The sequence below is a fragment of the Salvelinus alpinus genome, chromosome 13 (genome assembly GCF_045679555.1).
Source record: "Salvelinus alpinus chromosome 13, SLU_Salpinus.1, whole genome shotgun sequence".
NCBI classification, from domain to species: Eukaryota; Metazoa; Chordata; class Actinopteri; order Salmoniformes; family Salmonidae; genus Salvelinus; species Salvelinus alpinus.
Window position 1 is genome coordinate 49,851,944 of NC_092098.1, and position 22,431 is coordinate 49,874,374.

At 46.1% G+C, this 22,431-nt stretch overlaps 1 protein-coding gene across 1 annotated transcript in view; it reads left to right on the forward strand.

Moving 5' to 3' along the window:
• LOC139537859 (sarcoplasmic/endoplasmic reticulum calcium ATPase 1-like) overlaps positions 1 to 16,492 on the forward strand; it is a 118,004-nt gene extending 101,512 nt beyond the window's left edge. Inside the window, exons 14-23 of the mRNA XM_071339710.1 lie at positions 2,025 to 2,144; positions 2,491 to 2,709; positions 3,889 to 4,224; positions 5,937 to 6,157; positions 6,717 to 6,919; positions 7,130 to 7,215; positions 10,050 to 10,183; positions 11,959 to 12,076; positions 12,319 to 12,436; positions 12,869 to 16,492. Of these exons, the coding sequence (XP_071195811.1) occupies positions 2,025 to 2,144; positions 2,491 to 2,709; positions 3,889 to 4,224; positions 5,937 to 6,157; positions 6,717 to 6,919; positions 7,130 to 7,215; positions 10,050 to 10,183; positions 11,959 to 12,076; positions 12,319 to 12,436; positions 12,869 to 12,912 (1,599 nt within the window). The 3' untranslated portion in view covers positions 12,913 to 16,492. The remainder of the gene's footprint in view (positions 1 to 2,024; positions 2,145 to 2,490; positions 2,710 to 3,888; positions 4,225 to 5,936; positions 6,158 to 6,716; positions 6,920 to 7,129; positions 7,216 to 10,049; positions 10,184 to 11,958; positions 12,077 to 12,318; positions 12,437 to 12,868) is intronic.
• Positions 16,493 to 22,431: the final 5,939 nt, after the last annotated feature.

The following is a 22,431-nucleotide window of genomic DNA, read 5'->3' on the forward strand; positions in this document are numbered from 1 at the left end:
ATCAAGTTTTTCATCTGGTCGTTCAGTACAGTACCGTTTTCCGTTGAATTCAATGCCATTCTGTCATACTGAAACGCAGCTCATGTGTCAGCAGCCCAGCCAAGACTCCCTCCCCCGGCCATCACCCTCTTATTGAGCCCTATCCATTAGGTGTCAGCAGCCAGAGAAACCTCCCACTCTGTCTCCCACCTGGCCCATAAGAGCCCCCTTTATCACAACAACAACACAGCCAAGCCAGAGTCAAGCCCCCCCAGTCCCCCACAGCTGCCCACTAACATGCCTGTCTGGAATAAACATCTTGGGCACCGGCTTACACTGACAGCTCCAAAAACAAACCCACTTAACCCTCTCATCTGCCCCGCTCTCTCTCCCTCCATCTCATCTGCCCCGCTCTCTCTCCCTCCATCTCATCTGCCCCGCTCTCTCTCCCTCCATCTCATCTGCCCCTCTCTCTCTCTCCCTCCATCTCATCTGCCCCTCTCTCTCTCTCCCTCCATCTCATCTGCCCCTCTCTCTCTCCCTCCATCTCATCTGCCCCGCTCTCTCTCCCTCCATCTCATCTGCCCCTCTCTCTCTCCCTCCATCTCATCTGCCCCGCTCTCTCTCCCTCCATCTCATCTGCCCCGCTCTCTCTCCCTCCATCTCATCTGCCCCGCTCTCTCTCCCTCCATCTCATCTGCCCCTCTCTCTCTCCCTCCATCTCATCTGCCCCGCTCTCTCTCCCTCCATCTCATCTGCCCCGCTCTCTCTCCCTCCATCTCATCTGCCCCTCTCTCTCTCTCCCTCCATCTCATCTGCCCCTCTCTCTCTCTCCCTCCATCTCATCTGCCCCGCTCTCTCTCCCTCCATCTCATCTGCCCCGCTCTCTCTCCCTCCATCTCATCTGCCCCTCTCTCTCTCCCTCCATCTCATCTGCCCCGCTCTCTCTCCCTCCATCTCATCTGCCCCGCTCTCTCTCTCTCTCCCTCCTCTCATCTGCCCCGCTCTCTCTCTCTCTCCCTCCATCTCATCTGCCCCGCTCTCTCTCCCTCCATCTCATCTGCCCCGCTCTCTCTCTCCCTCCATCTCATCTGCCCCTCTCTCTCTCTCCCTCCATCTCATCTGCCCCTCTCTCTCTCTCCCTCCATCTCATCTGCCCCTCTCTCTCGCCCTCCATCTCATCTGCCCCTCTCTCTCGCCCTCCATCTCATCTGCCCCGCTCTCTCGCCCTCCATCTCATCTGCCCCGCTCTCTCTCTCTCTCCCTCCATCTCATCTGCCCCGCTCTCTCTCCCTCCCTCCATCTCATCTGCCCCGCTCTCTCTCCCTCCCTCCATCTCATCTGCCCCGCTCTCTCTCCCTCCCTCCATCTCATCTGCCCCGCTCTCTCTCCCTCCCTCCATCTCATCTGCCCCGCTCTCTCTCCCTCCCTCCATCTCATCTGCCCCGCTCTCTCTCCCTCCCTCCATCTCATCTGCCCCGCTCTCTCTCCCTCCCTCCATCTCATCTGCCCCGCTCTCTCTCCCTCCCTCCATCTCATCTGCCCCGCTCTCTCGCCCTCCCTCCATCTCATCTGCCCCGCTCTCTCTCTCGCCCTCCATCTCATCTGCCCCGCTCTCTCTCTCTCGCCCTCCATCTCATCTGCCCCGCTCTCTCTCTCTCTCCCTCCATCTCATCTGCCCCGCTCTCTCTCTCTCTCCCTCCATCTCATCTGCCCCGCTCTCTCTCCCTCCCTCCATCTCATCTGCCCCGCTCTCTCTCCCTCCCTCCATCTCATCTGCCCCGCTCTCTCTCCCTCCCTCCATCTCATCTGCCCCGCTCTCTCTCCCTCCCTCCATCTCATCTGCCCCGCTCTCTCTCCCTCCCTCCATCTCATCTGCCCCGCTCTCTCTCCCTCCCTCCATCTCATCTGCCCCGCTCTCTCGCCCTCCATCTCATCTGCCCCGCTCTCTCTCTCGCCCTCCATCTCATCTGCCCCGCTCTCTCTCTCTCCCTCCATCTCATCTGCCCCGCTCTCTCGCCCTCCATCTTTCTCTCTCCTACCAGGTGATCAGACAGCTGATGAAGAAAGAGTTTACTCTGGAGTTCTCGCGTGATCGCAAGTCCATGTCTGTGTACTGTACCCCCATCAACAAACCAGGCTCCGGGTGCAAGATGTTCATCAAGGTGCAGACACACAGACACCTCAATCAACAGATCAACAGATCAACAGAGTCCAACTCTATGCATTTTCTCTATAAGCCAGAGTGGGAGAGGAGCTTGGATGTCCCCATTGTGACCTTTTGACCCCTCTAACACACAGACACACACACAGACACACACACAGACAGACACCTCAATCAACAGATCTTTCACACGCTGTAATACTACAGAGTCCGACTCTATACATTTTCTCTATAAGCCAGAGTGGGAGAGGAGCTTAGATGTCCATTGTGACCTTTTGACCCCTCTCTCACACACACACACACACTAAATATACATCTATATCCCGCCCACCCCTCCACTCCCACAGGGTGCCCCAGAGAGTGTGATGGAGCGATGCCAGTACCTGCGTGTTGGCACAGGGAAGGTGGCGCTGACCCTTCCCCTGAGAGAGCAGCTGACCTCCCTGATCAGGGACTGGGGCACGGGCAGGGACACGCTGAGATGCCTGGGCATGGCCACACGGGACTCGCCACCTAAACAACAGGACATGGATCTGGAGAACTCCACCAAGTTTGCTGAGTATGAGGTGAGTGTGAGGTCAGTGTGAGGTCAGTCAGACGAACAAGCAGCTGGGTGAATGCCAGACTCGTGGGCAGACTAGGCAGGGAGATTACTCACTCAAAATTACTCACTGGTTCCTGTTGGGAAAGACGATCCACATTGAAAGAAATGATAACGATCATCATATTTGAAATGGTTTAGTTCTACGGTGACGCCTGTCATCGATCCTTCGCTACATACAGGTTGTATTTGAATGCTTGACTGGGTGTTTGACGTTCATCCATCTTGTGCTATCTGGTTCATTCTACTGTCTTTCCCCTTTACCCTTCCCTCCTCCGCTCTACCCTTCCCTCCTCCGCTCTACCCTTCCCTCTTCCGCTCTTGCTCGCTCGCTCCTCTGTCTCTCGCTCCTCCTCGTCCTCCTCTGTCTCTCTCGTCCTCCTCGTCCTCCTCTGTCGCTCGCTGCTCCTCCTCGTCCTCCTCTGTCGCTCGCTGCTCCTCCTCGTCCTCATCTGTCTCTCGCTCCTCCTCGTCCTCCTCTGTCTCTCGCTCCTCCTCGTCCTCCTCTGTCTCTCTCTCCTCCTCGTCCTCCTCTGTCTCTCGCTCCTCCTCGTCCTCCTCTGTCTCTCGCTCCTCCTCGTCCTCCTCTGTCTCTCGCTCCTCCTCGTCCTCCTCTGTCTCTGTCGCTCGCTGCTCCTCCTCGTCCTCCTCTGTCTCTCGCTCCTCCTCGTCCTCCTCTGTCTCTCTCTCCTCCTCGTCCTCCTCTGTCTCTCTCTCCTCCTCGTCCTCCTCTGTCTCTCGCTCCTCCTCGTCCTCCTCTGTCTCTGTCGCTCGCTGCTCCTCCTCGTCCTCCTCTGTCTCTCTCTCCTCCTCGTCCTCCTCTGTCTCTGTCGCTCGCTGCTCCTCCTCGTCCTCCTCTGTCGCTCGCTGCTCCTCCTCGTCCTCCTCTGTCTCTCGCTCCTCCTCGTCCTCCTCTGTCTCTCGCTCCTCCTCGTCCTCCTCTGTCTCTCTCTCCTCCTCGTCCTCCTCTGTCTCTCTCTCCTCCTCGTCCTCCTCTGTCTCTCTCGTCCTCCTCTGTCTCTCGCTCGCTGCTCCTCCTCGTCCTCCTCTGTCTCTGTCGCTCGCTGCTCCTCCTCGTCCTCCTCTGTCTCTGTCGCTCGCTGCTCCTCCTCGTCCTCCTCTGTCTCTCTCTCTACCTCCCCAGACGGGCCTAACGTTCGTTGGCTGCGTGGGTATGCTGGACCCGCCCAGGAAGGAGGTGACTGGTTCCATCCAGCTGTGCGCCGAGGCGGGCATCCGTGTCATCATGATCACCGGGGACAACAAGGGCACGGCCGTGGCCATCTGCCGACGCATCGGTATCTTCGGCGAGGATGAGGATGTAGTGGGCAAGGCCTACACGGGCCGGGAGTTTGATGACCTGCCCATCGACTCCCAGAGAGATGCTGTGAAGCGGGCACGGTGCTTTGCCCGCGTGGAGCCTGCACACAAGTCTAAGATTGTGGGCTACCTGCAGTCGTTTGATGAGATCACTGCCATGGTGAGAAGACGGTTGACACACAGATCCTCCCCTCCTTTAACTGCATGGCTGTGGGGCCTCAGTGCCTCATTTCATTATAATCCTGACCTGATCTAGATTAATATTGACCTTATTTCATTATAATCCTGACCTGATCTAGATTAATATTGACCTTATTTCATTATAATCCTGACCTGATCTAGATTAATATTGACTTTATTTCATTATAATCCTGACCTGATCTAGATTAATATGGACCTTATTTCATTATAATCCTGACCTGATCTAGATTAATATGGACCTTATTTCATTATAATCCTGACTTGATCTAGATTAATATTGACCTTATTTCATTATAATCCTGACTTGATCTAGATTAATATGGACCTTATTTCAATATAATCCTGACTTGATCTAGATTAATATTGACCTTACTTCATTATAATCCTGACTTGATCTAGATTAATATGGACCTTATTTCATTATAATCCTGACCTGATCTAGATTAATATGGACCTTATTTCATTATAATCCTGACTTGATCTAGATTAATATGGACCTTATTTCATTATAATCCTGACTTGATCTAGATTAATATTGACCTTATTTCATTATAATCCTGACTTGATCTAGATTAATATGGACCTTATTTCATTATAATCCTGACTTGATCTAGATTAATATTGACCTTATTTCATTATAATCCTGACTTGATCTAGATTAATATGGACCTTATTTCAATATAATCCTGACTTGATCTAGATTAATATTGACCTTACTTCATTATAATCCTGACTTGATCTAGATTAATATGGACCTTATTTCATTATAATCCTGACCTGATCTAGATTAATATGGACCTTATTTCATTATAATCCTGACTTGATCTAGATTAATATTGACCTTATTTCATTATAATCCTGACTTGATCTAGATTAATGTTGACCTTATTTCATTATAATCCTGACTTGATCTAGATTAATATGGACCTTATTTCATTATAATCCTGACTTGATCTAGATTAATATGGACCTTATTTCATTATAATCCTGACTTGTTCTAGATTAATATGGACTTTATTTCATTATAATCCTGACTTGATCTAGATTAATATGGACTTTATTTCATTATAATCCTGACTTGATCTAGATTAATATGGACCTTATTTCATTATAATCCTGACTTGATCTAGATTAATATTGACCTTATTTCATTATAATCCTGACTTGATCTAGATTAATATGGACCTTATTTCATTATAATCCTGACTTGATCTAGATTAATATGGACCTTATTTCATTATAATCCTGACTTGATCTAGATTAATATTGACCTTATTTCATTATAATCCTGACTTGATCTAGATTAATATTGACTTTATTTCATTATAATCCTGACCTGATCTAGATTAATATGGACCTTATTTCATTATAATCCTGACTTGATCTAGATTAATATTGACCTTATTTCATTATAATCCTGACTTGATCTAGATTAATATGGACCTTTATTTCATTGGTGTGCAAATTAATAAATGAATCCATAGATATGTTTGAGCTAATTCTTTGGATAAATCACTTCTGGGCCAATCTATTCTGACTTGCCTTGACAATGAAAGAGTTCTGTGATAGGCCAACTTTCCCATCTCATGTCTGTACAACACCTTATTAACCCATAAGAGTCTAACCCTATTAAATAAAGAAATGATTAAATATTCCTCCTTCTCTCCACAGACTGGTGATGGGGTGAACGACGCGCCAGCCCTGAAGAAGGCAGAGATTGGCATTGCCATGGGCTCGGGCACAGCTGTGGCGAAGTCAGCATCTGAGATGGTTCTGTCTGACGATAACTTCTCTACCATCGTGGCGGCTGTGGAGGAGGGCAGGGCCATCTACAACAACATGAAACAGTTCATACGATACCTCATCTCCTCCAACGTGGGAGAGGTTGTCTGGTAAGCACCGACGCATGCACTGCACACACACACACACCACACACCACACACCACAACACCACAACACCACAACACACACACACACACACACAGAGCGTAGGTTTTACTAACCTAAAATTGATATCCATTCAAAATGCCATTTTCCCTAACAATAACCGTGTCGTGTTGTGTCTCTTGTTGTGATGTGTGTTTTGTACTATATTTATATTGTGTTTTTTAAATTTTATCCCAGGCCCCCGTCCCCGTAGGAGGCCTTTTGGTAGGCCGTCATTGAAAATAAGAATTAACAGACTTGCCTTGTTAAATAAAATAAAAATACAATTTTATCCTGAACCTAGCCCCTAAAATAGCCTTTGTCCTCGTGAGGACCTGGGAGGCAGAAATGTCCTTGTTTTACTTGTGGGGACTGGGGGATTTCCAGTACCCATGACGATAGTAATGCAAGCCCACATCAGACAGACACACACACGTTGTCCAGTCTCCTAACCAGAGTTCTCAGGAATGCTGACTCTTGTCTTTATGTATTTCTGATGTTTTTTTCCCCCCTCGCTGTCTGAAGCATCTTCTTGACTGCCATCTTGGGTCTTCCTGAGGCTCTGATCCCGGTCCAGTTGCTGTGGGTCAACCTGGTGACAGATGGTCTCCCTGCGACTGCCCTGGGCTTCAACCCCCCAGACCTGGACATCATGGACAAGCCGCCTCGCAACCCCAAGGAGCCTCTCATCTCTGGGTGGCTGTTCTTCAGATACCTGGCCATCGGAGGTGAGACACTGTCTGGTCCACTGGACACTGGTTACAATACAACAGGAAGTTACCCATCGGCAGCTCATTCATACTCTTTCTATCCATAATGTATTCTTGCGAGCTATAATCAAAGTTTAATGCTAGCTACTTAAAAATTATCCATTACATTGGGGATTAAATCATGATGGATTTGGATCTCACGGCTGCTGTCTGACTGTGTCCTTGCAGGGTATGTTGGTCTGGGCACGGTGGGTGCTGCCACCTGGTGGTACTTGTTTGATGATGAAGGCCCTCACGTGTCCTTCTACCAGCTGGTGAGTGGAAACAAACACACCATTACTAAGACTTCATTAGGGCCTTATTCATTAGACACCAAGTGGAAGAAAACAGACTGAAACAGGGAGGGACTGTCCAATAAGAAACCATGTTTTGCTACAGTGTGTCTTAATGAGTACAGTAAGACCTAGTATTGAATATGTATTAGGATCCTCATTAGGCTTCCTAGGGTCCAAACAGGGTTAAAACGATGACATCGCAACAAAACAACAGCCTACATAAATATAAACTTAACATTATAGAGTCATTATTACATTATAACTCGATTACAAAGTAACAATATAACATTGAGAGAGAGAGAGTGTGTGAGAGATTGTCTCTCTTCACGGTCCGCGTTATACGGTTTATGTTGTTTTTAAAATGTGATTTTACTGATAACTCGAGTTACTTGATGTGGCAGAGTTCCATGAAGTCATGGCTCTATAAGGTACTGTACAGTCCACCTTTTATCTCTGCTGGGCCTAGAAATGTTCTGGTGAAAAGTCACTTTTCAATCACCTCCTGTGTGTGTGTCTGTTTTCAGACCATAGTGCTTTATCACGTAGGACTGATCTGGACTGGATTTGGCTGTTGTTATGGTCAGCGCCAGGTTACCCCATCAGCTGTTTGCCGTGATGACGGTCTCTGGGGTCATACAAACAGAGCAATAGAATTGGAGGAGAATGAGACACGTGGTCTGAGAGAAGGAAGAAGAATGTCAGAGAAACAGGAAGAATGTCAGAGAAACAGGAAGAACAGGAGAGGAGAAGTTAGAGTGAACTGAGTCCACAGAAAGATAAATGTCAGAGAAGGAAAGGGGGGGGGCAGAGGAGGATGAGAGGAACTGAGTCCAAGGGTCCACAGAAAGAGAAATGTCAGAGAAGGAAAGGGGGGGGGGGAAGAGGAGGATGAGAGGAACTGAGTTCAAGGGTCCACAGAAAGAGAAATGTCAGAAGGAAAGGGGGGGGGGGCAGTGGAACTGAGTCCAAGGCTCTCCTGCAGGGGTCAGATCTGATCTGAGACCCAACACAGCCTGTCTCAGGGGGGTTAGGTCACTTCCTGTGGACACAGCACACATTCACACACACTGTGTTCTCCGAATGTTCTGATCATTTACTTGTGGGAAGTCAATCAAGTTCATCTAAGACTGTGTAAGAAGCTTTGGAATAATACTCAAAAATATAATTAATGTATCTACAGTGCACCTGGAAAGAATTCAGACTCCTTGACTTTTTCCACATTTTGTTAAATTAAAGCCTAAAATATATTAAATCGTTTCCCCCCCTCAATCTACACAATTGGAGGAGATAATGACAAAGCAAAAACAGTTTTTGAGAAATTTTAGCAAATGTTTAAAAATAAAAATAAATTAAACGGAAATATCACATTTACATAATTATTCAGACCCTTTACTCAGAACTTTGTTGAAGCATCTTTGGCAGCGATTACAGCCTCGAGTTTTCTTGGGTATGACGCTACAAGCTTGGCACACCTGTATTTGGGGAGTTTCTCCCATTCCCTTCTGCAGATCCTCTCAAGCTCTGTCAGGTTGGATGGGGAACGTCGCTGCACAGCTATTTTCAGTTCTCTCCAGAGATGTTCGATCGGGTTCAAGTCCGGGCTCTGGCTGGGCCACTCAAAGACATTCAGAGACTTGTCCAGAAGCCACTCCTGCGTTGTCTTGGCTGTGTGCTTAGGGTCGTTGTCCTGTTGGAAGGTGAACCTTTGCCCGAGTCTGAGGTCCTTAGCACTCTGGAGCAGGTTTTCATCAAGGATCACAATGTTCTTTGCTCTGTTCATCTGTTCCTCGACCCTGACTAGTCTCCCAGTCCCTGCCACTGAAAAACATCCCCACAGCATGATGCTGCCACCACCATGCTTCACCGTAGAGATGGTGCCAGGTTTCCTCCAGATGTGACGCTTGTCATTCAGGCCAAAGAGTTCAATCTTAGTTTCATCAGACCTGAGAATCTTGATTCTCATGGTCAGAGTCCTTTAGGTGCCTTTTGGCAAGCTCCAAGCGGGCTGTCATGTGCCTTTTTACTGAACAGTGGCTTCCGTCTGACCACTCTACCATAAAGGCCTGATTGGTGGAATGCTGCAGAGATGGTTGTCCTTCTGGAAGGTTCTCCCATCTCCACTGAGGTACTCTGGCGCTCATTCAGAGTGACCATCGGATTCTTGGCCAAACCGATTGCTCAGTTTGGCCAGAAAGCCACTGTGTTCTTGGACCTTCAATGCTGCAGAAATGTTTTGGTACCCTTCCAAGACTTGTGCTTCGACATAATCCTGTCTCGGAGCTCTACGGACAATTCCTTCAACCTCATAGCTTGGTATTTACTCTGACATGCACTGTCAACTGAGGGACCTTATATAGACAAGTCTGTGCCTTTCCAAATCATGTCCAATCAATTGAATTTACCACAGGTGGACTCCAATCAAGTTGTAGAAACATCTCAAGGATGATCAATGGAAACAGGATGCACCTGAGCTCAATTTCCAGTTTCATAGCAAAGGGTCTGAATACTTGTGTAAATAAGGTATATCTGCTTTTTTTATTTATTAATACATTTGCAAGAATTTCTAAAGACCTATTTTCGCTTTGTCATTATGGGATATTGATGAGGATTTTTTTTTTTAATTGAATCCATTTTAGGATAACAAAATGGGGGGGGGAATCAAGAGGTCTGAATACTTTCCGAAAGCACTGTGAATTGAAGAGAATGAAGTTGAATGGTGCAGCACAAAGCCCATTCCACTGTGCTATCATGTATTTGTCTGTTGTCTGTATGCTGTTGAAACCTGCTCACCCCTGTCCTCTCTCTCCTCACAGAGACACTTTATGCAGTGCTCGGAGGACAACCCCATGTTCCAGGGCATCGACTGTGAGGTGTTTGAGTCTCGTTTCCCCACCACCATGGCCCTCTCCGTGCTGGTCACCATAGAGATGTTCAACTCCCTCAACAGGTCAATCAGCAGCCTCTTCTACTTAGAGGGGACATAGCTATATGATTATATGTACAGTTGAAGTCGGAAGTTTACATACACTTAGGTTGGAGTCATTAAAACTCATTTTTAAACCACTCCACAAATTTCTTGTTAACAAACTATTGTTTTGGCAAGTCGGTTAGGATATCTACTTTGTGCATGACACAAGTAATTTTTCCAACAATGGTTAACAGACCAGATCATTTCAATTATAATTCATTGTATCACAATTCCAGTCTGTCAGAAGTTTACATACACTAAATTGACTGTGCCTTTAAACGGCTTGGAAAATTCCAGAAAACCATGTCATGGCTTCAGAAACTTCTGATAGGATAATTGACATCATTTGAGTCAATTGGAGGTGTACCTCAGTTTTTCACAATTCCTGACATTAAATCCTAGTAAAAATTCCCTGTCTTAGGTCAGTTAGGATCACCACTTTTATTTTAAGAATGTGAAATGTCAGAATAATAGTAGAGAGAATGATTTATTTCAGCTTTTATTTATTTCACATTCCCAATGGGTCCTCCTGACAGAGCTGGTGTAACTGAGTCAGGTTTGTAGGCCTCCTTCCTTGCACACGTTTTTTTCAGTTCTGCCCACACATTTTCCATAGGATTTAGGTCAGGGCTTTGTGATTTGACTCAAATGATTTCAATTAGCCTATCAGAAGCTTCTAAAACCATGACATAATTTTCTGGAATTTTCTAAGCTGTTTAAAGGCACAGTCAACTTAGTGTATGTAAACTTCTGACCCACTGGAATAGTGATACAGTGAAATAATCTGTCCGGAAACCATTGTTGGAAAAATTACCTGTCATGCACAAAGTAGATGTCCTAACCGACTTGCCAAAACTAGTTTGTTAACAAGAAACTTGTGGAGTGGTTGAAAAATGAGTTTTAATGACTCCAACCTAAGTGTATGTAAACTTCCGACTTCAACTTTATAAGCTTTTTATAAGTACAGCTTATTCTATTTGCTTAATGATAGCATAGCCTACAGTCACATCCATGTTACTATGGTTCTGACTGTTTTCCCACCATTTCCCCAGCGTCAGCGTGTTATTTCTGGGTAGTTGGACGGCATCAGGCCTATTTCCACATCTCGAACATGGAGAGATGTCATCGTGGTGTTTTGTGATGGAGGGAGGTAAAGTCTGACTCTCTCTCTGCCAGGGTTTCCCATGGAGTAACCCTGTCAGAAGCTCCCCACAAACCCATAGGCCTAATCTCTCTCTCTCATGAGTAGGAAACATGTCTTTGGGAAGGAAATATTATTATTAATAGTACTAGGGTCAGTAAAAAAGTAAATTGTGGTTCATTTCTCCAAGCCAAAATTAGATCGTGTATAATATGACATTGGCTCAGGAAGCCTGTTTTCATTCGGTTAGAACTCCATCCATATGATGTCACAATGTCACCGCATTAACAGATGAGGAAGGAACACCTCCATGGAAGAGACGTTTGGGTAAAGTTTGGAATATCATTCATATTTGCCATTTAGCAGATACTATTATCCAAAGTGACACCCATTTAATGCGTGCATTAATTTTTACACCTGGGTGGTCCCTGGAATCAAACCTACAACCCTGGCGTTGCTAGTGCCATGCTCTACCAACTGAGCCACACGGGACCAGCATATCAGACCATGTTTTGCTGCCCAGGTCTGGGATCAGTAGTTGTTTTGGCTGTTAATACAGTGAACACAGTGTGTGTTTTTGTTCTAACGTGGCCCCTCCTCCTCGGGACCCTAGTCTGTCAGAGAACCAGTCCATGATCAGGATGCCTCCGTGGGTCAACTTCTGGCTGCTGGGAGCAATCGTCCTCTCCATGTCCCTCCACTTCCTCATCCTCTATGTTGAGCCGTTGCCTGTGAGTACAGTGTGTATATATATATACAGTCTCTGTCCATCTGGATGGCTGTCTCTGTCTGTCAGCAAGAGTATGATTTATTGTGTATCCCTCTCTCTCTCTGACCTCTCTCTTTCTCTCTCTGACCGCTCTCTCTCTCTCTCTGACCTCTCTCTGACCGCTCTCTCTCTCTGACCGCTTTCTCTCTCTCTCTCTCTCTGACCGCTCTCTCTCTCTGACCTCCCTCTGACCTCTCTATCTAGCTGATCTTCCAGGTGACCCCTCTGACCTGGTGCCAGTGGATCGTGGTTCTAAAGATATCATTCCCTGTCATCCTATTGGACGAGGCCCTCAAGTACATCTCCCGCAACCACTTAGACGGTACAACTCACAGTTTCTAGAATGAGCTTCCTGTAGAGGAATGTGTTTGTTTTGGTTTCCATAGAGACTGTAACGGGGCTTTGGTGAGACAACAGAGTTAAGGATAGCTTCTCTTCTAGGGCTTACTGGAAAAATCTCCCAAAGTGACGGTTTCTTACTTTCCCCTCTTTTTCTGCAGTCTTTATTCAGCCTAAACTCTTCCCTCTCTTCTTCTAGAAAATGTATTCTTTCCTTTGTCTTTTCTCCCCCTCTGCTTCCTCCTTCCACCTCTCGGAACGTTCATATTTAGCTAAAACCTGCTAGGTTATATATTTTTTTTTTGTTTCCATTTGTTTTTCTGGCTCCGGGTTAAGCCCTATGCGTGGACACATTCATTTATTGCAGACGTTCATGTGCTATTATTATTGATGTGTTGTTTCTCCTCCTCAACAGACAACGACGACAAGAAGTACAGGAACAGGCAGCTAAAATATTAAGACTCCCACACACACACACACACACACACACACACACACACACACACACACACACACACACACACACGTTCACGTAGGCCCAGGAAAGCGTGATGAAAAACTACAAAACACACCCAGGACTTAAACTTTCCACTCATCGCTTTTGACTCTGTACAGTAACATAGTGGTGCAATAGGTAGACCATGGAGAGGTAGGAGGAGAGCAGGGGATTGTGATGTCTAGAGAGAGAGAGGGAGAGAGAGCGAGAGGGGCATAACCTGGAGGCTACAGACAGACTTGATGGTACCAACAACAGACAGAGACTGGCATGCAGGAGAAGATACTACCAACGGGCAGCAAGAGGAACCACACTGCTCGGCCTGAGGTGTCTGCCCACCCCCAGGCCAGATGTTCTGGGTGTATCCAGAACTCATGTGTCCATCCCACCCCATATGAACCCCTCGGTCTGCCAAGAATTCTGTCATTCAGATCCACAGTATTGTCAGTGGTCTGTGCTGCTCTACCAGGGTCATGGTAGTCAGACCATCACACTGTAACTACTCTCCTTTAATTGGATCACCACATTCCTCTCTTCCTCCTTTTCCTTTCCTCCCGCTTTCTCTTCCTCCTTTTCCTTTCCTCCCGCTTTCTCTTCCTCCGTTTCCTTTCCTCCCGCTTTCTCTTCCTCCGTTTCCTTTCCTCCCGCTTTCTCTTCCTCCGTTTCCTTTCCTCCCGCTTTCTCTTCCTCCGTTTCCTTTCCTCCCGCTTTCTCTTCCTCCTTTTCCTTTCCTCCCGCTTTCTCTTCCTCCTTTTCCTTTCCTCCCGCTTTCTCTTCCTCTGTTTCCTTTCCTCCCGCTTTCTCTTCCTCTGTTTCCTTTCCTCCCGCTTTCTCTTCCTCTGTTTCCTTTCCTCCCGCTTTCTCTTCCTCTGTTTCCTTTCCTCCCTCTTTCTCTTCCTCCGTTTCCTTTCCTCCCTCTTTCTCTTCCTCCGTTTCCTTTCCTCCCGCTTTCTCTTCCTCCGTTTCCTTTCCTCCCTCTTTTTTTCCACATGGACGTCTGCTTGCTGTATATTGAGCTGATTTCTGCTCTTTGGCTCTGATTTTTGTACTCTCCTCTCTTATATCGCTCTCCCTCTCTTCTTTCCCTCTCTTTAACTCTCTTCTCTCCCTTTCTCCCTTCTCTCTGTTGAAGAGGCAGGTAGGCATCATTGGGCCTGAGTTGTGACTCATTCAGCCTTGGGCAGTGTAGTGTAGTGTAGACCTCTATCTCCTGAATGTGTGAATAGCTTTCTGCTGCTTAGCTGCTACTGGGGGAGCCGGGGTCAGCCCAGAGACAAGCCAACCAAGATGAAATGATGACTCTACCTACTGTGTTCAAACCCACTCTGGCCAGACTGTTGTGACAAGCCCATCCAGCCTCACAGCCAACCTTCAGTGCATCCCTCATCCCATGTCCATTCCAGAAGAACTCTGTTCCTTAATCACAGCGGTAGCTGCAGAGTACTACTCGTACAGCTGTAGCTGCACAAAATATACTTCTGCTTTGGAAAGGATGCGTAGAGGAGGGTGAGGAGGAGAATTAACAAGCAAGGCAGCTGAATTGGCTAGCCTTCATAGAGGTATATCCGAGACCTTTGTCTCCGACACATAAGAATATGCACACATGTCAATCATATCAAGACTCTAACACTCCCAACGTGATGTACTTCCACTTGGACCTAGTAAGGTCAAATAATTAATGTATTTTTCTCCCATAGACCCCCCCCCCCCCCCCCCCACCACCACCACTCCCACTCTACTTCCAGGCCATACCCCTCCAAACACTTGTTTACACCGTTAACCCAATCTAGACGTTTTAGTTTTGATATTAATGAATAATAATAACACCCCGTTGGTATCCTTAAAGAATGTCCAGTAAGGCAAGTTGACTCCAGCTCATCTCTCTGCTCTCCATGCTGCTCTCCATGTTGCTGCCAAATGCTTTTTTGCCTTACAGGTTAACGTTTGTGTATTGTTTTGAAAACTAGTAATAATGATATATTTGACTGAATGAACCCAGGAGGTTTTGGATTGTGTCTTTAGCTTTAGTTGTTTTGGGGGGTGCGGGTGGCGTTCGCTGTTGAGCCGTGCTGTGTGGGCTGAGGCCGGTGGGATAGCTGGAGGGAAGAAGACTCAGTGTCTCGTCCATACTGAGCCTCCTAACACCTTTTTATAGGTCATCCTTGGTTAGAGCACCAACCAGTAGGACTACTGGACTGGTCTTGGGTCAGTCCTATCACTCCAGATCAGGCGAGTTCTGACCACGTCAGTTTGGATTTCATCAAGGAAACAGCACAGCCTACCGTTGTAACGTGTAAAGAAAGACCGGCTCTTAAAGGTTAGACAACCGGTTAACTCTTTAGCCAGTCACCCGTTCCACACAACACAGCGTTGATCTTAGTGTAGAGAGCCAAGATCTAGAACACTGTAGCCATGCTTGGTTTCATCAAGGAAATGTATACCACGGTGATGCAGAAGCTCTATCTAGTGTATCTATTGGCTAACAGTGGCAGAAGGCTTCAGGACTGCCGGTGTGCTTCCTAGCTGGTCCTCAGCCCCAGATCATGATGGTACTCAGGCTGTCCAGCAGTGATGTGGGTTTGTACAGTACCTTGTTATTTACTACTGAATCCTTGAACTTTGTACAGAAAAATGAGAAAGAGCGTTCGCATGGATACTTTGTTAGTGTAATTAATAACCTATACTGTATATTATATTACTTTTTCTGATAACTTACATGACATCAATGAAACCTACTTACCAGGGTCATTACCAACAGCAAGAGAACCAACTGCAAGAAACTATTTCAGTTTTTCTTTAAGTGCATCTAAGAATCTCCATTTTCTTGTAGACTAGAAAAAGGTTGTTTTATTTATCATTGCTGTTATTTTTTACGGTTGCTAGGAGAAAAAAAAATTACTGTAAAATAAACAAAAATAATTATAATGAGAATAATAATTTTGATGATTAAATAATTAATTTCAGTGATAGTAATCTGGTTTGAGAATATTTGATGAGCATTTCTAAATGAATTGTGTCTTTACACAGAGTGATGAGCAGAGATGAATCTTGGGTAATGAAGTTTTATGTGTGTTGAAAGGCTTGGTGTGACTACAGGCTCCAGAGACCCCCTCCTCCCCCCCCATTAGACATTTGGGTCACAGTTAGGAAGGTGGTCCTCTTCTAACCATGGTACGCTTGGATAGCCTGGTCCTAGATCTGTTTGCGCTGTCTTGCCAAGTTTCCAATTGACAACGACCATAACAGTTGACTTGACCGTAGAAACAGATCGGGGACCGTCAGGCTAACGGTTGGCATCTTGTGCTCTGATAAAATAGCCACCCATGTGTGTATTATCAATCAGGTAGTCACCAATCTAGAGTTGGCTCTGCTCCCATTGGACCATTCTCTCTGTCAACCAATAGGAAACATTCACAAGCCTCTGGGGCCTGAATCCCACCACTCAGAAGTATAGGATTATCTTTATTGCCTTGTTAATATTAAATGTGGACACCATTTTTTATGTGACAAATACATGGAAATAAAGATTATTTATCTTATTTATTCAGAGGTTTGTGTTTCCTTTTATTTTGTAATACTATATGTTGAATGCGGTGGGTTGGGTTTGGTTGTTAAAGAACATTTGATGGGGAGACAAACAAGATCTGTACGCTATCTGTTCAGTATAAGTTTGGTTCTTCAATATTTTGTGTGTTAGGCAAAGTGATAGTGCCTGAATGAAATCTTACCAGCAGAGGGAGGGATTGGATCATTTTCCCATCGCTGAAGATGTCTGTGACTCACATCACTTCACTAGAGGAGCCAAATGTCTGTGACGCATCACTAGAAGAGCCAATGGAACCATATACTAGGTAGAGATGTCAGGTCATAGCAGGTGTTTTATAATGAGGAGAATGGAGTGTGTTACATGGACGATAAAGATGAATCACTACCTGAGCTGTCTCCTGAGGACCAGATTAGAAGGTAGCCACACACGCACACTGAGCATGAAGTGTGGAATTAAGTACAACTCGGACACGCGTGCACCTGTAAGTCCTACTGTGAACGATCTATGATTTCTGACTGACAACGATGATAAATGACATCCCAGAGGTCAGATCATTAATCAGAGATAATACATTTGACACACAACCAAAGTCAGTTGCACTTAATTTGCTCAGGCTGGTCTACAATTACTATGCTGTGGTGCAGGGCACAGAATTAAGTTCAACATTTTGAAAACCACTAAATAGCTTAACATTCTATTCCCCCTCCGAGTAGTGAGTGGAGGCCCACATCTTTAGGCAAAATAAAGAAAAAATTCTCATCATCATTCATCATTCTCATCATAACATTTCATATGCTAGGCTGCCTCAAGTCACAGAAGAGGATAATGGGACCAACTCCACATTAACGCCCATGGTTTTGGACTGAGATGTTAGACAAGCAGGTGTTCACATACTTTTGTAGTGTATAACTTTACACACATTTGGAATTTTGTCAAACATTGTTAAAAAGGCCCAGCCCCTCCACCTAACTTGATGCTAGTTTCTGCTCACCCTAATCACCTGTCAATCAGCCTTCACACTACTGCCCATTTTAACCAATCAATCAGTACTTTTGAATGCACCACTAGACAGGGATCCCGCTTCTTTGCCGGGAAAGAGGCGCGGGAAAATTCGACATTGGAGTGCTTGTGTCATCCAGAGACCACGACTTGTTTGTGTAGCTTTACGGACTTCCAAACATTTTGTACTTTGAAGTGGGGGGGGGTTATTGTGTGTGATGACTGAGGGTTGGTTAGCACCTGTATCCTATTGTACTCGGTATAGCTTCAGAGAAGCCGACCACTCTGACGGTGCCAGCTAACTGTGACAAACTCCAATTATCAAACAAAACACCCAATGCTGATCTCCCTCCATACACTTATTTCTCTTTCTGACCACGCCAAATATTTATCTTCAACCAGACTGCATAAAATGGTCGCCCTAAACACACATCAAACCAGCATTACAGCACGGTGAACAGACTAGAGATGGACCTTTTCTTCAGTGGGCAGAAGCTCACAGTGGGCAGAAGAGAGGCCCGACTCAGTGGAAAATCTGTCTCCCTCCAGCAGGTGGCGTTTTTCCTGTTGTTTCGCCCACCAAGCAATGAGTTTTTGTATCGAGGTCAATGGGTCTCGAATTTTGTCAGGAAAAAATGAATGACTTAAATGCTATGTGATGTTAATTTGATTGAATATAAAGTTTCGTAATAGTTAAGTTGTTAGGAGTGTATTGATATAAGTAGGACACGTGACATCCCGGCAACTTTGGGAAAAAACACTTTAATATCGGAGTTGTCTCGAGATGGCTATGCACATTCATAGCATGAGGCTAGTAGCATAGCATCTCCATTGAATACAGGTGGTTGACGTCAACAACACTCTTCTAATATTCAAATAATGAGATGTATCTACCAATCAAAAGAAAGGATTGGCGGGAGCTAGACAAACCGCAGTGCCGCTTTGTGGACGACTCTCATTTTTAGGATGGAGAGACATGCATCTTGTCAGTATATCCATAATCTTTGCTTTCTATCAACAGGCCTTGTGGGTGTGTTTCATAGAGATAGATAGATGACTCGTCTTTACAGCGTCTGTGACGCATGGCCAGCACCATTGAGGCAATCTCCATTTTGAAGTAGTCCATTTTCTTCATCACTGATGACCCGGTTGGACATGACTCCAACCGGGTCATCAGGAGGGATCAGCCAATGAAGTTGGAAGTCCCACCCGGTTGACTACATTTAAATGGTTGTAGCCCTCAATGGTGCTGCCCATGCTAAAATGTCCTTTTGGCCACTAGAGGCCTCTATTATTCTGTATGGTGTGTTTATACATATCCCCCCTGGTCACCAGTAATAGATTTCCCCTGAGAAACAAGAATGCAAAACATAGTTCCTACGCTGTCAATTCTCAGTTAAATTAGCAAGTTCAGGTGATTTTTATTTTTGTTGCCCCAAACTACATAAAGTATAACAACAGCAAATAAATCAATCTAAAGTTGCTTCTACAAAGACCCCCCCCCCCCCCCCCTCCCCCTGCAAGAAAACCTCTCGATTAGAATTTGCCATCATTTTCATTAGCCCTAAGTGAATGTATGGTGTCTTTAGAAAAGGATCATTGCGCTATATTGAAAGAAAGGGGACTCATAATGATAGAGGAACCACTTCTGCCTCCACTAGAGAGACGACAGTGAGGCCAGTACATGCGAGAATGAAGTACTTCACTGAAGTGTTACTCTGTTCATTCACACTTATCTTTCCATTAGTTACATTTTTTTTCTTCAGATTTGCAACTTTTCTGTTTTACACTATCCTTCCATTAGCCTTGGATGTGATGTGGCCAAATCCACATTCCTACTTTGTGTGTGTGCAGCTATTATCTTACCGTAAATACCATAGTATATACACACACAAAATAATATGGAAAGCTTTTCAAACTATACAGGAGCTTCTCATCTAAACCATATTGCACATAATATTGCACACTTGATTAATGCAACAATTCACTAATGTTGGGACATTTTAAAAAGCCTATAATTTTCCATTTGTCTAACAACAATAATGCTGTCCAGCGGTATTAGGGTAATTAAGGTTGTTCTTGCAGGGGGCATGTGGTATCAGAGCGCCATTGTCTTTAAACTAGGGGTATCAAACTCATTCCATGGATGACCTAGCGTCTGCTGGTTTTAGTTTTTTTCCTTTCAATTAAGACCTAGAGAACCAAGTGAGGGGCGTTCCTTACTAATCAGTGAAGAATGGCGTCGGGTAGGGATGCCTGCCGTTTTATGGGCTCCTAACCAACTGTGCTATTTTGTGTGTAATGTTGACGCTACCGTCTCTTATGAGCGAAAAGAGCTTCTGGATATCAGAACAGCGATTACTCAACTCAAACTGGACAAAGATTTTTTATTTAATGACTCTGACACAAAGGATATAATGCTGCTCCCAGACTAGGCCCATATCCCCATCATTCTCATGAAGAAAATAAGGAAATACAGGGGGGCAGATCAGGGTGCATTGTGAGAATTTGTTGGCGAGTGGGTAACCCGCCTCTACCATCCATCTATTGCACAACATGCAATCACTGGAGAATAAACTGGATGAGCTCCGTTCAAGACTATCCTACCAACGGGACACTAAAAACTGTAGTATCTTATGTTTCACCGAGTCGTGGCTGAACGACGACACGGATAATATACAGTTGGCTGGGTTTTCCAGCATCGGTAGGACAGAACATCTACGTCTGGTAAGACGAGGGGTGGGGGTGTGTGTCTATTTGTCAATAACAGCTGTTGCACAATGTCTAATATTAAGGTTGTTTCAAGGTATTGCTCACCTGAGGTAGAATAACTCACGATAAGCTGTAGACCACACTATCTACCAAGAGCGTTCTCATGTGTAGTATTCGTAGCTGTCTATTTACCACCACAAACTTGCACTAAGACCGCACTCAACGAGCTGTATAAGGCCATAAGAAAACAAGAAAATGCTCATCCAGAAGCTGTGTTCCTAGTGGTAACTAGGGACTTTAATGCAGGCAAAGTTAAATCTATTTAGCCTCCCGGGTGGCGCAGTGGTCTAGGGCACTGCATCGCAGTGCTATGCTGCGCCACCAGAGTCTGGGTTCGCGCCCAGGCTCTGTCGCAGCCGGCCGCGACCGGGAGGTCCGTGGGGCGACGCACAATTGGCTTAGCGTCGTCCGGGTTAGGGAGGGTTTGGCCGGTAGGGATATCCTTGTCTCATCGCGCTCCAGCGACTCCTGTGGCGGGCCGGGCGCAGTGCGCGCTAACTGAGGGGGGCGGGTGCACGGTGTTTCCTCCGACACATTGGTGCGGCTGGCTTCCGGGTTGGAGGCGCGCTGTGTTAAGAAGCAGTGCGGCTGGTTGGGTTGTGCTTCGGAGGACGCATGACTTTCGACCTTCGTCTCTCCCGAGCCCGTACGGGAGTTGTAGTAATGAGACAAGATAGTAATTACTAGCGATTGGATACCACGAAAAATTGGGGAGAAAAGGGGATAAAATTAAAAAAAAAAAAAAAAAAAAAGTTAAATCTATTTTACCTAATTTCTACCAGCGTGTCGCATGTGCAACTAGAGGGTAAAAAACTCTCGACCACCTTTACTCCACACACAGAGACACGTACAAAGCTCTCCCTCGCCCTCCATTTGGCAAATCTGACCGCAATTCTATCCTCCTGATTCCTGTTTACAAGCAAAAACTAAAGCAGGAAGTACCAGTGACTCGCTCAATATGGAAGTGGTCAGACGACGCGGATGCTACAGGACTGTTATGCTAGCACAGACTGGAATATGTTCCGGGATTCATCCAATGACATTGAGGAGTATACCACCTCAGTCACCGGCTTCATCAATAAGTGCATCGACGACATCGTCCCCACAGTGACAGTACGTACATATCCCAACCAGAAGCCATGGATTACAGGCAACATTCCCACTGAGCTAAAGGCTAGAGCTGCTGCTTTCAAGGAGAGGGACACTAATCCGGAAGCTTATAAGAAATCCCGCTATGCCCTTAGATGAACCATTAAACAGGAAAACCGGCAATACAGGACTAAGATTGAATCCTACTACACCGGCTCTGATGCTCGTCAGATGTGGCAGGGATTGCAAACTATTACGGACTACAAAGGGAAACCCAGCCACGAGCTGCCCAGTGAAGCGAGCCAACCAGATGGGCTAAATGCCTTTTATGCTCGCTTCGAGGCAAGCAACACTGAAGCATGCATGAGAGCACCAGCTGTTCTGGACAACTGTGTGATCACGCTCTCGGTAGCCGATGTGAGCAAGACCTTTAAACAGGTCAATATTCACAAGGCCGTGGGCCAGATGGATTACCAGGACGTGTACTCAGAGCATACGCGGACCAACTGACAAGTGTCCTTACTGACATTTTTTAAAACCAACATGTTTCAAGCAGACCACCATAGTCCCTGTGCCCAAGAAAAGGAAGGTAACCTTCCTAAATGACTACCACCCCGTAACACTCACGTCAGTAGCCATGAAGTGCTTTGAAAGGCTGGTCATGGCTCACATCAACACCATCATCCCGGAAACCCTAGACCCACTCCAATTCGCATACTGCCCCAACAGATCCACAGATGACGCAATCTCAATCGCACTCCACACTGCCCTTTCCCACCTGCACAAAAGGAACACCTATGTGAGAATGCTGTTCATTGACTACAGCTCAGTGTTCAACACCATAGTGCCCACAAAGCTCTTCACTAAGCTAAGAACCCTTGGATTAAACCCCTCCCTCTGCAACTGGATCCTGGACTTCCTGATGGGCCGCCCCCAGGTGGTAAGGGTAGGCAACAACACATCTGCCACGCTGATTCTCAACATGGGGGCCCCTCAGGGGTGCGTACATAGTCCCCTCCTGTACTCCTTGTTCACCCAGAACTGTGTGGCCAAGCACGACTCCAACACCATCATT